Genomic DNA, 17,553 nt, shown 5'->3' with positions numbered 1-17,553 from the left:
TTTCCTGTTCCGATAAGACTGGCTTTTTGCACTCCTCTTGTTGCCTGGCTGTTGGTGCCTTTCCCAGCTCTGCTATAATGGTGCGATGGTCACTTCCGATGCTTATATCCCCTGTGTCATCCACTTTAAATGTGCTGAGGTTTCTTGCACAGTCACCGGATAGTAGACAGTAATCAATATTTGATTTCCTGTCTCTTTGAGTTTGAGTCCACGTGAAAGGGTCCGGCGGTGGGTCTAGTAAGTTCGCGATGGTCAGGTCTAGGTCCTCCGCCACATTCCACAGGCGTTGTCCATTGTCATCTATGTGCCCATCTAGTTCCTCGATGTGCGCATTGAAATCTCCAAGTATCAGAATTTGATGTGTATCCTTGAATTCTTTTATGTCATCTGATAGACACCTTGCCATTCGGGAATTTGATTCTTCCTGCCGGCCTGTCCACCAGTAAACCCCCCCAATTGCCAATTTTCTGTTGTTCAGTGTCGTTTCCATCCATATATGCTCTCTGCATTCCGGCTTTATCCTCTGCCACATCCTTGTCGATCTTCCCAGGAAGCCCACGCCACCGCCTTTCTTCTCGCCTTCTTGCCTATTTAAACCCTCCCATATGTAGCCCGGTATCACTGGCGGTCTTTCCTCTTCCCTCAGATGTGTTTCTGCCAACAGAAAGGCTGTAAAGTTCTCAGCGTGTAGTACCTCTTGTAACTCCTGCCATTTCCCTTCTTTGCGTCCTCCCTGTATATTTAGGAACGCTATTTCAATGTGCTCGTGTTTGTTGCCTGTTCTTCTTCCCTCCGTTGGTCAGGGACAGTGTTAGTGGACGAATTTCAGCCCCCTAACTACAGCGGAGCTGCTCCGTTTGTTGCCAACCCTGTGTAGTCACGTGGGATGACATCCATCCATGACAAATGCGGAACAAGCCGATGGAGGCAACTGGCGTCCACCGTAGGAAGCGAGTCCAGCCGTGTAATTGCGTTGAGTACGCACCAGATACGCACGAATCTTCGGGGTACGTGCAGAATTGAGTGGTGCTATCGGAATGACAAGGTAAACGTTGCCATATCAAACGTGAATCATATCTGTGAGATTACCTGCGACACCGCCAACCCTTTGCTTTCCACCAACACGGATGAAGACGTTTACCGCCTATGACGTGTTGAAGTGGCGTTTGTACGCTTTGCGAGCGAAATCAATAAATTGTTAACCATCGTAACGAATGTAGGCATGTACAGGGTGTATGCTATAAAAGGTCAGTCACATTTTTGCGCGTGGCGCGATACCTACTTGACAGACAGACTTCCGCTGCCGCAGAGTGAAGAAGTTACGGCAGGAAACCCTACAAAAAAATCGTCGATATCAGGCACTGCTAACAAAATAGATACGGCCACGCAAACTTTCGTCTTCATGCATTTCCTATGCGCGTAAACACGCCAGTCTGTCGATAGTTGTTTGTAGCTTCCGCATGGGGCGCTAGTGACGTCGAATCCAAAACAAACTCATGTGGGCGCGTATTTCTGTTATGCACGGTACGTACCCGTGGTACTCATTGAGATTTACGTTTAACGATTTGTTTTAGATGTTTTCTGCACATGTTGCGGTTCGTATGCCGCTTCCTAGCGAAACATTTCTGCTTCTTCTCTTAGCAGACGACAGTCTGTTTGCGATTGCTTTGTTGCGAGAACGACACTTTTAGCCGCCCTTCTAACGTTTTTATTTCATTCACTTTGTGTCTCTATACAGTTGCATTGGACTCTATTACTCCTGTTATTATATTTGTTCGTGTTCCATTTGTTTCTGTCGTATTTTGTATCCTTTGTGCCTTGCTGTGCGCCAGTTGACGGTTCAGGAGCGTACACATGTGGATTCAACGTCGCTAGCGCCCCATGCGGAAGCTACAAACAACTATCGACAGACTGGTGTGTTTACGTCGGTATAGCGCATAGGAAACGCATAAAGACGAAAATTTGCATGGCCCTATTTATTTTGTTACGCAGTGCCTGATATCGACATACGATTTTTTTGTACTGTTTCCTGCCGTAACTTCTTCACTCTGCGGCAGCGGAAGTCTGTCTGCCAAGTAGGTATCGCGCCACGCGCGAAAATGTGACTGACCTTTTATAGCATACACCCTGTATTTCCGAAGGCAACAGAATTCCAAATATGAATACACACAAGGTGCATTCTTTTCGCTTGCACCTCCTGCACCAGATCTGAACTGGGTTATTTGCGTGCTGCACTTTCCTGTTGAAAAGAAAGGCATTCCTAATAAAGTTCCTTTCAGCTGGAAAGTGCAGCTCCCGAAAACCCGTCTTGCGTGGAATCCAAGGTAGTGCAGTCCAGTGCAAGTGAAAAGAATGCACTTACAGTAAACCGCCATTTTCATGCTGCTCTGCGAACTAACGGGAACCGGAAATGGCAAAAACGAAACCACCCGCCATTCCATGCTCTGGTCTGTCGAGTTTCGTCAGTTTCGTGATAATAAAGTGACGAACGGACGGCAGCACACAAGCAAGTGATGTAGTAGGAAAATATTCACTGCTTATTTGTTTAACGAATACGTATGAGGTACGCACATAGTACGTCGAAGCAAGATAGCAAGTGATGAATTTAGGAAAACGAGCACGTCAAGTTTAGCGGAATAAAGCAGCCAACGGAAGGCAACGCCTTCCATGACCAACGGATGGCAGCTCCCGCGTGGTCACGCGTTTTTGAGCGAGTCCGACCCCCTGCTAAGAAGGGTCAACTCAAAAGGCGATTCGCGAAACGGCGTGGTTGCGCGCGATGACTTGATATTGAAGCCAAAAAAGCACATTAGTATACAAATAACTTATTAATATTCGCCATTTTCTCGCAACATTGAGTGTTCCTGTACCAATATTTGTTCCTTACCTCCAATTAAAATCCGAAGCAATACACGTGGGGCCAGTTCAGGCCGTTCAGGTTCAGGCCAGTTAATGGACGCCATGGCCGAGCAAATGGAGGTTGGTTTGAGATTTTTGTCCCTTTTACCGCGAAATATTACGCCGGACCCTCTTTTGTTCCGGAGTAACTGCTTTACGAACATATCACAGAGCAAAACTTGTCGTTTTCAGCATGAACCGGGTGAAACTTTTGGATGTATTATGTCCCGGCCGCAGGCTTGCGCGAATCGTATTAACTCATCTTTATTGTTGAGCAATTAGACGTACTGCTCGTTTAAAACCTCTGCCTGAGCTCGTTGTTGGAAATAGGTTCAACATATTTCGTTCAGTATTGCTTAGATTTGCGAAATCGATTTCCCTTTGTTACCTGCCCCACGTTGTGCGTTAGTGATGTTTACTGCGCGCGTTAATGAAAAAATGCCATCTTTATATAGATAGCAAGTACATTGCCATTCATAATGAAGCGAATGATCATTTTGGGGCACAGCGCACCTATTGTAATCTGACGAAAGGACAAAGACATTTCAACTTTGTCATAACGCGTGTTTTCCAAAGTGGCTTTGTAGGCTATGGGTTTCGATGGACAAAGTAAGGCTGGCCAAGACGATTTAATTTCGATTATTGGTGATTAGACAGGAATACCTGACAATATATCATGCACTGAATGCTGCGCTTGGATGTGACAAAACAAAAAGGTTCATTTGCAGGTGAGCACATCAGACCAGAATCACGTGGCTGTGGCGGCCTCTACAGCTGCTCCTACAGCCACCAGCAATGGAGGCACCTACTGTTGGCGTTGCCAAAAGGAAATGCATGGCCTGTCTACATTTCGCCCGGAAGAGATGACTTCCAAGGTAGCTTCATTCTATGCCTAATGCGAGTTTACATAATGGTGGAATCCTTCCAGGACTACTATTTTGACTCGTACGCCCACTTTGGCATTCATGAAGAGATGCTAAAGGACGAGGTTCGGACGCTGACGTACCGCAACTCCATGTACCACAACAAGCACCTGTTCAAGGGGAAGGTGGTCTTAGACATCGGCTGCGGGACAGGCATTCTGAGCATGTTCGCCGCCAAGGCTGGGGCAGCGAAAGTGTTTGGGGTAAGTTTCCTATGGGTGTGTGCCTTTAGTGCAGACTGTTACTGTGGACATTTTGTGCTGCAGATTGAGTGCTCAGGAATTGTGGAACATGCAGAGCGCATCGTGCGGGAGAATCACCTCGACAACGGTGAGTGCCCAGAACCTGTGGAGCTGTGTAGACTTTCTCTGCCTGATTCTAGGCTGTTTCTAAGCATTTGCCAAGAATTTGCCAACTAGACCTTTTGTTTTGTTTTCTTTTCTTTCACCTAAAGTCAGTCATTGCCCAGTGCTGATAGCGTGAGGAAAAAGCTCGTTGAGGTACAAGTCGATAACATGGCGGAGCTCCCAACTTGTGTTATTCTGCAAAGTGTTCTTTCTTCTGCAGCCTTATTCACATGACGTCAACCGCAGATTTGCCGCCATAATGTAGGTTCTGACTGTCCCCACCATCGCATTCACCATACATTTGCTGTTTCAAAGTTCCTGTACTGTGTGAATATTATTCGTACCACGGTCCAAGTAATTTTAGTGTTTGCAGCGTTAATAGTCCTCCAAATAGCATGCGGCAATGAATAAAAACCGGAACCAGAGTTTGAGGGACCTACGTCACAGCGGCAATAAACTCTTGCCCGGGTGACAGCAGATCAAGAGTGATTCCGACACGCTTGGTAAATGCCTGACCTTGGACCAACAAAGTTGGATCGTACAATGAAGGACTGCTGTATAGACCAGTTTGCACGCCTGACGTCACACTCTTGCGGTGGCGCTGCAGTCAGCAGATCATTTACTTGGTGCGGGGAATGCAGCAATCAATTTGAGTGATTGGAGTGATTGTTTTCATGCAAAGTGGACATGCCGCAAAGCCGTGTATCCTTCGGGTACACTACCTGGTGGGGAAAGGGTGACGAAATGACTTTTCGTTAGTTTCTGCGAAACGCAGGACGAAGAAATCGTTGTATTGTGAATCGTTTTGATCAGTTAAACGGAAAGATTCCCTGACATCGCCTTTGTGAGATTCCCTCACGATACATGTTTTAATAAAGGACGCTAACATGAATGGTGCACGGCAGCAAATCAGTGATGTTTTCAGAAACACCCCAATTAAACAACTCGCCTAAGGTGAAGTAATTGTGTACTTCCAGTGACTTGTACGCTGGCACAGTATCAGCAGTGAACTGGCTCGGCAAAAATATTAGATAAACTACAATGAGATCGTGATCGGCGGCATGTTTTGTGGCTGAGCTGTCCAGTTGTTGATGTGCAGCGCAAAGAGATCGTCATTTTGTATACCATTCATAAACAACTTCGTCTTGTAGCAACACTTATCTCATTCCTTCAGAGTGCAAAATTATTCGGGTATTATGGAAGGAGACAATGCGGATTGTTTGTAAACAGTAAAGTGGTCTACAATGACTTCCAAGTGAAACACAAGTCTGGGAGTCAGGAACATTATCTTACGATTACGACTAACAGCATTACAGTACTGCTGAAAGAACATGTGCCTAGCACATAGACTGGGATCTGTTCTTGTATGCTCCGCACTTGACAGAAAATTCTTACCAAGTGACTGCAATGCCCTTAGTGTGCGACATGGAACCACCACTAGCCTTTGGACATTCGTGGGACGGGCTCGAAATTTTCGTGTTGTGTTGCCAAAAGACAGCGTGCTGAAGGCGTAGGCAGGATTTATAATCTAATGTCTTTCATTGTAGTGGTGACCATTGTAAAGGGGAAGGTTGAAGAAGTTGTGCTTCCTGTAGACAAGGTGGACATCATCATCTCCGAGTGGATGGGTTATTGCCTCTTTTATGAATCCATGTTGGACACTGTCCTCTATGCTAGGGACAAATGGCTGGTAAGGGTCCATCTCGAAATGGCCAATTTTGTAATAGTGCAAAGACGTAATAAGGCAACAAAAACTGGTTTAATGACAGGCACCCGGTGGACTCATGTTCCCTGACCGTGCCACCCTCTTCATCTGCTGCATCGAAGACAGGCAATACAAAGACGAGAAAATAAACTGTAAGTGTAACGAGTGTGCCCTTTGATGTGTATGTGTAGACAGCCGTTGTGTATATGTAGGGTGGGATAGCGTGTATGGCTTCAACATGAGCTGCATCCGCAAGGTAGCCATCTCTGAACCTTTGGTGGACGTTGTGGATCCAAAGCAGGTCGTCACCAATGCCTGTCTCCTCAAGGTTTGTCTGTTTTTATTTCTAGATGGAGTGAGCTGCATCTAAAAGGGAGCTCCATTTTGCACTATAACACAACTATCGAGGCTTTGCTGTCCAGTTGCTACCCGTATTATATGGGGCAATCCCATTAATTCCAACTCGAAGGGATCTTTGTTAGTGTAAAGCCGTGTTGAACTAAAGCGAGTCACTCTAATTGAGGTCTTGCTGCACTTGCATTAGAGACACTGTATAGGCAGTTATGGTTCACGCGTTTCCGGTCTAGTGATGCCAGAAGTATAAGCAGCCCGTTCGCATTTTAAAATATTTACAGTCGCCGACCAATTTTTCGGACATGCTCGATTATTCGGACTCGTTCGCGGAACGGCCTCGGGTCCCGTAGAGTTCATGTATAAGAACGTCCAAAATTTTGGACGCCGTGCAGCTCCGTCGCTCTATATTTCGGACTCTGTTTGCCCAACCAGCGAATTTCTCTCTTGAGGTGATGGAAAATTGGTATCATCCGAAATTCGTATCAGAAGAAATCAACCAACTAAAATATTGATAAAAAAAATAGGCAGTGTTGGTTGTTCATTTTCTATTCCTCTGAGTAGAAGATGTCTGTCGTAACGCTTTTGAGTCTTCGTTTTTGGCCAACAGCCCAGCACGTGCTGTCCGCCCGCGATTCTCGAGACAGCGCTGTAAAGCGAGCTTCACCTACAGCACGCATGCGTTAGGTGAAGCCGACTTGATAACGGCGGTGCCTCTGACAGTGTACATTGACGAAATGTCGCATCGGGAAATAGAAGCTGATGTCATCAGGCAGAGCTGGAAGCGCTTTAGGAAAGCATCGACAAATTTTCCAGCCTATTAGGGCTTAGTAAAGTTTATTTTGAAGCGAAATTCGTTTTTTCGGACTGCTCGATTATTCGGACTTTTGCGCGATCCCCGCAGAGTCCGAAAAATCGGACGGCGACTGTATTTACAAACAGAAAATAATCTGTTACACGCATTTGCATTAATTTCTTCAGCCACGACTCTATCAGTATTGTTAGCGATGCTGAACCCAACGAAATCGTGAATCCCACATTGAACATGAATCCCGCCAACTCAGTTTGTGAAAATATCTGCAGTCATGTGTGCTTTTTTGTGGGCTGTGTAAGCCAACAGGAAGGTTCTTGATCTCCTTAAAATGTAGAACATAATGTGAGCGAGCTGGAATAATCAACTAATTCTCTTTTTTGAGAATAAATTTCATTGTCTCGTCCGTTGTTGTGTGTTGTTCCGTCCGTCGTACACCTCGAGCTCGGGGAAATGCTTCCTTTAAAACGTGAATACTTCCTTGCTTTGCCGGCTGGCAAGGACCAGCAAAGCGCATGTATATCTGCTGTCTTTGTGTCCAGCATGAAGGTGGTGAATGTGAAATGGCATTATTTGAACGCAGGAAGTGGACCTGTACACAGTGAAAGTGGAGGACCTCTCCTTCAGCTCGCCATTCCACCTCCAAGTGAGAAGGGACGACTACATTCAGGCATTTGTCACCTTCTTCAATGTAGAGTTCACAAAGTGCCACAAACGCACAGGATTCTCAACAGGTGAGGAAGGCAGCTCAGTCCTCAGTACGGAAAGTAACTTCTTTTCACCCTCCCAGCTCCAGAAGCTGCGTATACTCACTGGAAACAGACTGTGTTCTACTTTGACGACTACATGACCGTCAAAAAGGGGGAAGAGATCTGCGGTGTGTTTTGCATGAAGCCTAACCCAAAGAACAAGGTGAGCTTTGAATCCATGTGTTGCTCAGATCTCTTTAAATAAGGAGCAGCTCTTTGAGCAGTGGATGACTCTCAAAAAACAAAGCTGGTGTTTTAACTCCAGTAGCAAAAGAACTTGAACAGTCCTCTATCAACTTTCTCTGTCGTGCTGATGGCTATTTATTTACGATGCTCGATGAGATTCTGTATGGTCATTTTCTCTTTGCAGAGGGATCTTGACTTCAGCATAGACGTTGACTTCAAGGGTGACCTCTCAGAACTCAGTGAGAGTTTCACGTATCGAATGCGTTGAGAGATGACATTTGCCCTCAATTGTGTGCGTATTGGACCAACGTTGATCAAATTAAAGCTTTTAAGCCAACATGCAGTATTGGAAGTAGGGCATAAAACATTATATCTGGAAAGCTCCCTAAATTCTTGCGTTCAACTCAGTGGCAACATCACTTGGTGCGTAGGCGACAGTGAGATGATTACGAAAGCTTCCGTATCGGCATGCTCCTTGTTGATGAGAGGCCAGGTTGCTCTACAATGTTCGCATCACCGGAGTTGAATAAAACCGAAGGTTCGTACACATATAAAAGTGTGACAAAACGTTACAAGATGAGAGAACTGATGTTCTGAGGCTGGAACAACATAGAAAGGACAAATACATCCAAAGCCTCAAATTGACTAAGAAATTAACGATGAAAGGTGGAAGTCACTGAAAAGGTTAGCCAGCTGTAGGAGTCGAACCCACATCTTCTGGACTCACCCTTGGAAGTTGCTGGGGAGGTGTGTTAGCTTAGCTCAATTGGTAGAGCCCTGGACCAGTAATCCAGAAAGTGTGGGTTCGAGTCCTACAGCTGGCTAACCTTTTCAGTGACTTCCATCTTTCATCGTTACAAGATGGTTTGTTGGTGTGTGAGCTTGCTGGTTGGTAATGGTAATGGTTGGTAAATCCCATAGGGAGTAATTGAAGCAGTGACTTGCTGTTGATTTATTCAATATCCTACATGCATGGTGTTCCAGCACGCCACTGAAGTTTCTTCCTGTTCATTGTCACCGTACAAAACAACTTGAGAGAAATTGCTCTGTGTGTAATGGCTAAGCTTACTGGAGTGAAGTAGTGAAGTCCTCATGACAACCAGCAGTTGCACATCATTTGTACAGAGGTGAAATTTTTGGGTAAGATTTTTGCCAAAAAAGCCTGATGATGCCCTGCAGTATAAATGTAGACAAGGACGACAGCAAGAAGACTTGCAACCTTGTTTGAAAACTTTTATGTTTACAACATGTACTTTGTTGTAACATTTGAGGTAGGTTGCTCTGTAAAATGTCCCGCCACTGAAATGGAACACTGTGCAGTTTCTACCTTTGATTTGAGACATCCTAGCTATGGCCATCTTAATATTTGCTGCTTTTCAACTTGATTTCTGCACAATCTGTCCATAGATGTGGCACAGGAAATTGATGTCACCAGTCTGATGGAACGGAAAGCCTCGCGGTTGTCTTGTTTCTACAATACCCTCAACTCGACATCCTCATGAAAATATCTCGAACCAGTATGGTGGTACAGCCTTTCAACATTTGCAAAGTCCTTTTTTTTCCTCCAAAATGCTCAAAGCTGTGTGATATCCAAAGGGCATTCTAAAATGCTACAGCTCTGCTCCGGTGGAAATTTATCGGGATTTTTAATTTACAGAAAGTTTTTCATAGTTTCCATTCTTTGAAACCTGCAAACGCACAAGATTTTCCAGAAATTAACAGCTCTGTGAACACCCCGCAGTTTTGCGAAATGAAAAGTCTGAACCCTACTTATACATATCCAGTTAGAATTTCCATGCGGTACGGTATTTGCGCTACTGCAAAATAAAAACTTTAAACAATAGCATATGACAACTGTGAGAGGAATCTCGACGTTGTGGCAGAACACAACTCCCCGGTGGGAATCGCCGTTGTTTGAAATTTGGCTCGGCTTCAGTGGCACTAGTATAATGACACAAATGAATTTGTATTTTTTTAGACCAGCGACGGTTCTTTGCACCGATGTGAAGCTGCATTGAAAGTTTCAAAGTGTAGAGGGCAATATAAGCAGAGAAAATGGACACAAACTCGTGCGGCTCTGTGATCGGGAGTGCGTTCGAGGGCCTGTATCTCGCTAGGTACGACACGGAGAATTTTTTTTTCTCAATATTCTGGCGTGCAGTGCAATATGTCTAACCCCTTCAAGTTAAAATTCTGTAAAAACCGGGCTTTCCTCCACTCGCATAAACCACAGTACTGCCCATGCAGACGGGCCCCCCTTACAAGTACAGTTAAGTACTGTACACTGCACTTCGTGTGATCATATACAGAAAAATGGTAGGTAATGTTGAAGTGCGAATTTAAAATTGTGTAAGAACGTGACCCTCCTCTACCCACGTGGCCATGTTGGTGTGCTCAGCACTTGTAAAGTTGATCAATGCTGTTTATATATAGTTTTGTATTGCCAACTGTAGGATGGGACAAGCGTAAGCTTGCACCTACCTCCGTTTTAATGGACAAGCCCCACCTGTAGCACGCAAGGGCTCATGGGAACTTAGAGCATTACGAGAGGCCAGTTGCGGAGGGCACGGCGCTGTTCACAGTCAGGTCCGTGTTTTAAACCAGTGTTCCCCAAACTTTTGGTGGAGGCGGACCCCCGGAAGCGATGAGAACCAATTCACGCCCCCCCCCCCCCCCCCCCCCCCCACACACACACACACACCGTCACAGCCAGTGCATAACCAGCAACCTCGTCAGCTGTTGCGTGTTTTCGATACAGCTTCAGAAACGATTCCGGACTGGTTTCTTCTTCTTGTTTGTATGTGTATGACGCGGACAAATGTGCATTGCAGGACTTTTCTATCAGAAATTAGAAGCCAGCCGTTGAAGCATGGTTGTAGCAATTTTGGAAGTTCTGGGTGTTTGGAAATCGGGCAGCATGTACGAGCGCGTATTTGCGGGGACGAAAATCCTCACTGAAATGTGAGAGACGGTCGCGGACCCCCACAGACACTCTCGCGGACCCCCAGGGGTCCCCGGACCACACTTTGGGAAACACTGTTTTAAACGAGAGTCTGGCCATTAGGAGGAGCCTAAAAAAGAGGCTCAACCTGGCAATCAAACTTTGGCGCATTTCATTGGTTGCCGTTTTCCATGGGGACCGTCATGACACCAAAATGGAGGGTGGAGCTTGGAACGGCGAAGCAGGAACTTCGTGACACAAAAAATTTCAGACTACATTAATTTCATTCTGTGAGTATACAGTGTGTTTCACCTAAAGTGATAAATTCTAACTGGCGACGTACTCGCCGGAGGATTGTGGGACTTTCGGCAATTACCTTCTGGGAACTTTTGCCGCCATTTAGGAAGGCTTTGGACAATTTTTAATTGAGGGAAATTGATTTTTTCAATTGCACTTTGAAAATTGCCAAGCGAACCTCACATTTTTTTACAGAAATATGAAGTCCTCCACGGATAACCACAGACCCAACAAAAAATATGCACAGTATCGCAACAGAAATACACTCTAGAAACAGAACTTCACCGCATAGCACGCTATGCGCCAACCATTGCCACGAATGATATGGTTATCGCTTCTGATTCGAAGAGAGAAGGGGGCGTACGCCTTTTTGTGGCAATTTTCATATATCCAAATTGCCACAAAAAGGCGTACGCCCACCTCTCTCTTCGAATCAGAAGCGATAACCATATCATTCGTGGCAGTGGTTGGCGCACTACGTGATATGCGGTGAAGTTCTGTTTTTAGAGTGTAGTCTAAAAACTTAGTAGAAATTCCGCTTTAGCCCCTCCTGCTTGATCATCGCAAAGAGCGCACGGAAGGTGTGTGGAGAGGAGAAAGTGTTCCCGTCTCTTGTTTTACCTTTCTTTCCCCCGCTTTGATATTGATGCTGGTGACAAGTCTTATCACAAAGAAGGCAAAACAAATGAAGGCGGGGACATTTCCTTCTCTAGACGCACATTTCGCACGCGCTTCTTCGCGAAAATCAAATAGGCGGTGTTACTTTTTTTTTGTCGACTATTTCTGTTGCGGTACTGTACATGGTGCCGCTTGCGTCGATTTCCGTCGTATGAATGTGTGTATGAGTGAGCAAAAAATGTAAGAGTGAAAGGAGGGTGAATGAGAGTGACTGGCTGGTTTGTCGTTCCTTCAGATAACGCACCCCGAAAGTCACTGGAGAGGCGTGTTAGCTTAGCTCATTTAGTAGATCCCTGGACCGGTAATCCAGAAGATGTGAGTTCGATCCCTACAGCTGGCTAACCTTTTCAGTGACTTTCATCACTGTACATAGTTTTTGTTGGGTATGCGGTTATTCGGGGAGGACCTCATTTCTTCTGTTAAAAAAAAAGTAAGGTTCGCTTGGTAATTTTCGAAGTTCAATTCAAAAATAAATAAATTTCCCACAATTAAAAATTGTCCAAAGCCTTCCTCACCAGAGTGTCTCTCACGGTAACAGGGGTAGAGGCCACCGGAAGACTCGTTATGTCGCGTCAATTCGGCGATGCATGAGCCCAGATTTGTCGCTGTAGGTGGCCCTAATCTCTCTTTGTTCAAAGAAATACTTTGGGACATTGGGACATATATTGGGACATTGGACTACTGTTCTGAGCCTGTTTCGATGTCACAGCATGTTCAGAAATTTCTGGGCGGCTCATCAAAGTTACGGATTTTTGTTTGAACACGCAATTTTGCGATTTTTTAAAAGAAAAAAACCGTGCGATATCCGAGCTTCAACCTTTTTTGCGCATTACTTGGACAGGTCTGAACTTGTAAAAAATTAGTTGTTGTAATTTTCTTTAATCGTTAGTCCGAAAGAAAATCGCAAAGTCAATGGATTTAGAGGATATTTCACCGAACGCTCCCATGCCAATGATCCGTGGCGGACGGGTGTGGACCGGTGCAGAGCTAGTACCATGCTTTGTGAATACAGTGCCGTTCGAATTTTTTACCAATGTGAAGCCGCACTGGCCCAATGCGCGCTCGCGCGCGCCTTGATTTACAACTTCGTGCGGGAGTTCAAAGCCCCCTAGCGGCCATTTAACGCGCTTCCGGGGAAAAATACTTTGTGTAGTTCATGTTCCCACCAGTGGCAACATTATAATTTTTTTTTCTCGGAAATCCACGATGGTCGAGCCACGCGACTAGGACGATTGAGCTGGAATGACTCAGTAATAAAGCACTATGAGCAGTGGCGTAGCCACGGGGGGGCTAGGGGGGGCTCGAGCCCCCTCTACCTGCCACGACCCGACCCACGCAAATCGTGCAAATCCGAGAAGAAAATAATATATGAGTGGGGGGGGGGGGGGGGGGAGACCAGTGTGACGATCGCGAAAGTTCTTGCAGTTCATGGCGGCTATCTAAGCAGCACTCGTGAATGGTTTTCAAAGTACTTACAATCTCGTGACACCACCTCATTGGACATGACAGCCTATATATGTAAACGTCCAAATAAATTATTTTCGTTCTTTTTTTTTTTCGACCGCTTTTTTTCAGTGTGGACAAGTATATGTGTGTTGTCGCACCCAGGATCAGTGTGTGTGTGTGTGGGGGGGGGGGGGGGGGCGAGTTTTCGTATCGAGCCCTCTCTACCATGGAGGTCTGGCTACGCCACTGACTATGAGGTTGTGAATATTGCATTGCCAAGGCTACTGTTTTCGAAATCCAGCCTCCGAGGGCCCGGGCACTCGGTCACACTCGGGGATAGGAGAATCCCATCGACGGTGCTTTAAGTCCCAATGATCATCACCTTAACAGCGCCCTCTTGCACCTGCTGCAGTGGGTACTGAACGAGCTCTTCGACACAGGAAATTCAACCTGCGAACTTTGCGGAATCGATGCAGAAGACCTCCGTCATATTTTATTTGTCTGCCTTGCCCTCTCAACAAGACGAGAAGCCGAACCGAGACCCACTGAAATCCTCCGGGGCTTCGGTCCAGAGCCGGTGGTGCTAATGTGAGAGTTCGCCGTTGTTGGCCTCACAGAGGTGGGCAACGTCACGACTAACGCTCTGGGGGAATGTGCATCCTGGGCCAACTTCTAGGGCAACTGTGTCGACATATACAGGGTGTTTCAAAAAAACGTGTCATTCGGACTTGATAAAAAAACGGGGCGACGGAAAAATACGGGGTAAACGGCATTTGTGTGGCAACTGAATTTGCCATCTTGAAAAAATATTTTCATTTGATTTTAATTAAAATAAATTGAATTTCTTTAATTGAACTCCAAAATTTCCCAAGTCAACCTAACGTTTTTTTTTTTTGTTTTTTTTTACAGAATTAGAGAGCCCGTAGCGAACTTAGTCAGATCCACTAAGAAATCCGCTCGATATTGCAAATGGAACTGCAAAAAAAAAGTCCCGAAATTGAGGCTTCAAAGTTTCGGGTATTCAACGGCGCACCAAATCAGACGCAAAGCTTCGTGGAGAGGAGGACATGCTCCTGCCCCCATGAAAGATAGAAGGTCGAAAAAACACAGGGCGGGAAAAAAGAGGCGGAACCATTTTTGTTTGCCGCTTATCAACGTATGGTGGAATGTCACCTGCCTTGTTATCTGCGCGTCTTGTGCTGCACGCCGGTCCGGCGATAAACTGTTCTAGCTTCATGGGGGCAGGAGCATGTCCTGCCCTCCGGGCATTTTTCCGGCTGATTTGGTGCGCTGTTGAATACCCGAAACTCTGAAGCCTCAACTTCGGGAGCTTTTTGGGCAGTTCCATTTGCAATATCGAGCGGATTTCTCGGTGGATCTGACTAAGTTCGCTACGGGCTCTCAAATTCTGTAAAAAAAAACGTTAGGTTGACTTGGGAAATTTTGGAGTTCCATTAAAGAAATTCAATTTATTTTAATTAAAATCAAATGAAAATATTTTTGCAAGATGGCAAATTCAGTTGCCACAAAAGTGCCCTTGACCCCGTATTTTTCCGTCGCCCCGTTTTTTTATAAAGTCCGAATGACACGTTTTTTGAAACACCCTGTATGACTGACAGCGCCTGAGGAAAGCCCAGGAAAAACCACAGACTTCACCGCATAGCACGCTCCTAGCCAACCATCATCTTGAATGATGTCGCTATCTGCCCTGATTTGTTGAAAACGGGAGGCGCACGCCATTTCTGTGACACTTATGCTGTTCATAATTGTCACAGAAAAGGCGTACGCCCCCCGTTTTCAACAAATCAGGGCAGATAACGATATCATTCGAGATAATGGTTGGCTAGGAGCGTGCTATGCGGTGAAGTTCGTTTTTAAGAGTGCAGCACAGCCGGCACCCGGGCTCGAACCGGGGTACCGCCTATAGTCCCGACGTGACATATGCCTAACATGCTAACCAGTGTGCCACGCGGGCTGGGGTTCGGTCCAGAGAGCGACCAAAACACGACCCGGAACACACAACGTCATCTACTCGCATGGGAAGCGGCCAAAAGAAAAGCAGCCAACGCAGCGCCTTCCCCACAAGAATCCCAGCCAATTCAGGGAAATCCAAAGGCGACCCCTGCTCCCCGGATCCAAACCATCCAGTTAGGATAGTTTTGCTCAAAACTATCGATAGTAAGCTGGACACAGTCCAAACCCGCTTGTTGCAGGTTTGCGCTTGTCTAATCAAGTAACTTTATTTTTACATGAAGACCGAGAGACACGGACACAGAACACGACACACTGTGTCCGTGTCTCTCGGTCTTCTTCGTGGATCTATACTAGCTAGCCTGCACCCTTTCTCTTGTTTCATAACTTTATTTATATTTGCACAGTATTAATATTTTTGAAACAGTTTCGGACCGTTATCATGAGAAAAAAAAACCCCATAAAACACAGGAACTGTCCCGAAAAACAGACGGGAACCTCTCCAACAAAGCAGAAAAAGATATTTCGTGGATTGTTGTCGCGCTATGCGTATAGTTCACATTAATCGGAGCAGTCGCACACGCTGTCAAACTATCAGTAATTTATGTTAGTGTCACGGTAATACGGGTTTTGTAGCAGTGTAGATGTATAGTACACCGATATATCATATTTCATGAACTTCGCAATTTATTTCCCAGGATCATATTTCTTTTTCTTTCCCCCCACGAGAGGTAACAACCAATCAAGATCAAAGCGCGATCGTCGAACTGCATGCGAAAAACGAGAATTCAGAAAGTTTTGTTTCCGTTGGAAATATGTTCAACTTTTAAATTGCAAGTGCCTATACCATGGGCGTACCGAGAGGGAATTCCCCCTGGAACTCCAAGGCCGCTTTGTCAACCCCTACAGCTGGCTAACCTTTTCAGTGACTTTCATCTTTCACCCCTCCCCTCCCCTGGAAAAAATCCTGAGAACGCCCATGGACTAAACTATCGATACTTTGCATGAGCGAAATGCAAATTCAGACGGTGTCGTTTTTGAAAGAAATATGAGCAAATTTTTCAATTTGTAGTGAACAGGCAATTGAGAGTTTGCAGCAGCACAACGCGAATCCAGAAAGTTTCGTTTTCAATAGAAACCTGCTCGAATTTTAGATTTGGAGTGAAAAACTATTGATAGTTTGCACAAGGTTTTATTCTCAAAAGAAACATGCTAACATCATCTTAAATTCGCAGTGAGCGAACTATTGATAGTTACCAGAGGCGAAACGCGAATTCAGAAGGTTTCATTTTCAAGAGGGACATATGCTGAATTGAGAAATTCGGAGTGAATGAACTATTAGCTTGCAGGAGCGAAACGTGAATTCAGAAAGTTTCGTTTTCAACAGAAGCGAAGGAACTATAGGGATGGTCCAACTGAATCTGTGAATCCTCGAATCCTAGGCAGGGATTCGAGATTCGCGAGTCCGAATCCCAGTGCCCAAAACAGCGAATCGAATCTTTTCGAATCCACTTTTACACTTACATTTACACTAAGGAAGAAGTATATGGGTATGTTTTCTCCTGAAAGTGAACTATTATTTAATTTGTTTTTGTTCTTTAACAAAGGTAACAAATTCTGCTTCAAAATACACTTCAGTAGAAATGTTTTTGTCCCTGGCTTTTAAAATTCTTTTTTTTTTTAAGGGAATTAAGTTTTCGAAAGATTCGAGATTCGTAAGATTCGATTCGCAGAACCTTCCTTGGATTCTTATTCGGGAAATTCTGGAAACGCCAATTCAGGAATTCAGAAGGGGTGCTGGATTGGCTCGGTTCAAGCGACGTGAAGCGGTGAAGCGCACCACCTGTATGTCACAATACTATCGATAGCCCGAAAAACAATCGCGATACGATTGAAGTTCCGGTTCGCTCGATAGTTGGACAATCGATAGTCGAAACTATCAATATATAGTATTACCACGGTCCTTTGACCGTGTCAAAGGTATCAAAGGTATCGGTATCAAAGGACCGTGGTATTATATAAATGTTTCTGTAGTTGTGGTGGTATCGCCCAATCTCCCATCACTATGAGAGGACTGATGCTCTGAGGCTGGAACAACACAAAAGGGACAAACACACACATTCTTTCATTCAACACTTTCATACAACACTTTCATTCTCCCATCACTACATCGACTACATCCTACATCCATCCAATATTAGAGGAGAGGAGAGGGAGGGAGCTGAGGAGAGGAGAAGACCAGTCCTCCTT

General features: G+C 45.3%; 1 protein-coding gene across 5 annotated transcripts; it reads left to right on the top strand.

Moving 5' to 3' along the window:
* Nucleotides 1-2,746: 2,746 nt before the first annotated feature.
* LOC135394197 (protein arginine N-methyltransferase 1-like) lies at nucleotides 2,747-8,307 on the top strand. Of its 5 annotated transcripts, none has more exons than XM_064624801.1 (10): nucleotides 2,747-2,979; nucleotides 3,627-3,773; nucleotides 3,827-4,024; nucleotides 4,088-4,151; nucleotides 5,716-5,858; nucleotides 5,938-6,025; nucleotides 6,086-6,201; nucleotides 7,619-7,769; nucleotides 7,826-7,947; nucleotides 8,155-8,307. In XM_064624801.1, exons 1-10 carry the CDS (start codon nucleotides 2,953-2,955, stop codon nucleotides 8,236-8,238), a joined length of 1,140 nt encoding a protein of 379 aa, XP_064480871.1. In that variant the 5' UTR covers nucleotides 2,747-2,952; the 3' UTR covers nucleotides 8,239-8,307. The 5 variants fall into 5 exon arrangements, with proteins under 5 accessions (XP_064480871.1, XP_064480870.1, XP_064480873.1 ...); XM_064624800.1 differs by having other exon boundaries at nucleotides 3,615-3,773; XM_064624803.1 differs by lacking the exon at nucleotides 2,747-2,979 and adding an exon at nucleotides 3,030-3,100.
* The last annotated feature ends 9,246 nt before the right edge of the window (nucleotides 8,308-17,553 follow it).

The sequence above is a fragment of the Ornithodoros turicata genome, chromosome 5 (genome assembly GCF_037126465.1).
Source record: "Ornithodoros turicata isolate Travis chromosome 5, ASM3712646v1, whole genome shotgun sequence".
NCBI classification, from domain to species: domain Eukaryota; kingdom Metazoa; phylum Arthropoda; class Arachnida; order Ixodida; family Argasidae; genus Ornithodoros; species Ornithodoros turicata.
The sequence above is the reverse complement of the archived record's forward strand: the minus strand, read 5'-3'. Positions and strand labels throughout refer to the sequence as shown.

Bases quoted from the DNA above. Each gene is read 5' to 3' on its own strand.
- LOC135394197 (XM_064624800.1), top strand. From the start codon at position 2,953: ATGGACGCCATGGCCGAGCAAATGGAG. The intron at 2,980-3,614 runs GTTGGTTTGAGA...CAAAACAAAAAG, and splicing joins CCATGGCCGAGCAAATGGAG to GTTCATTTGCAGGTGAGCAC. The intron at 4,025-4,087 runs GTAAGTTTCCTA...TTTGTGCTGCAG, and splicing joins GGGCAGCGAAAGTGTTTGGG to ATTGAGTGCTCAGGAATTGT.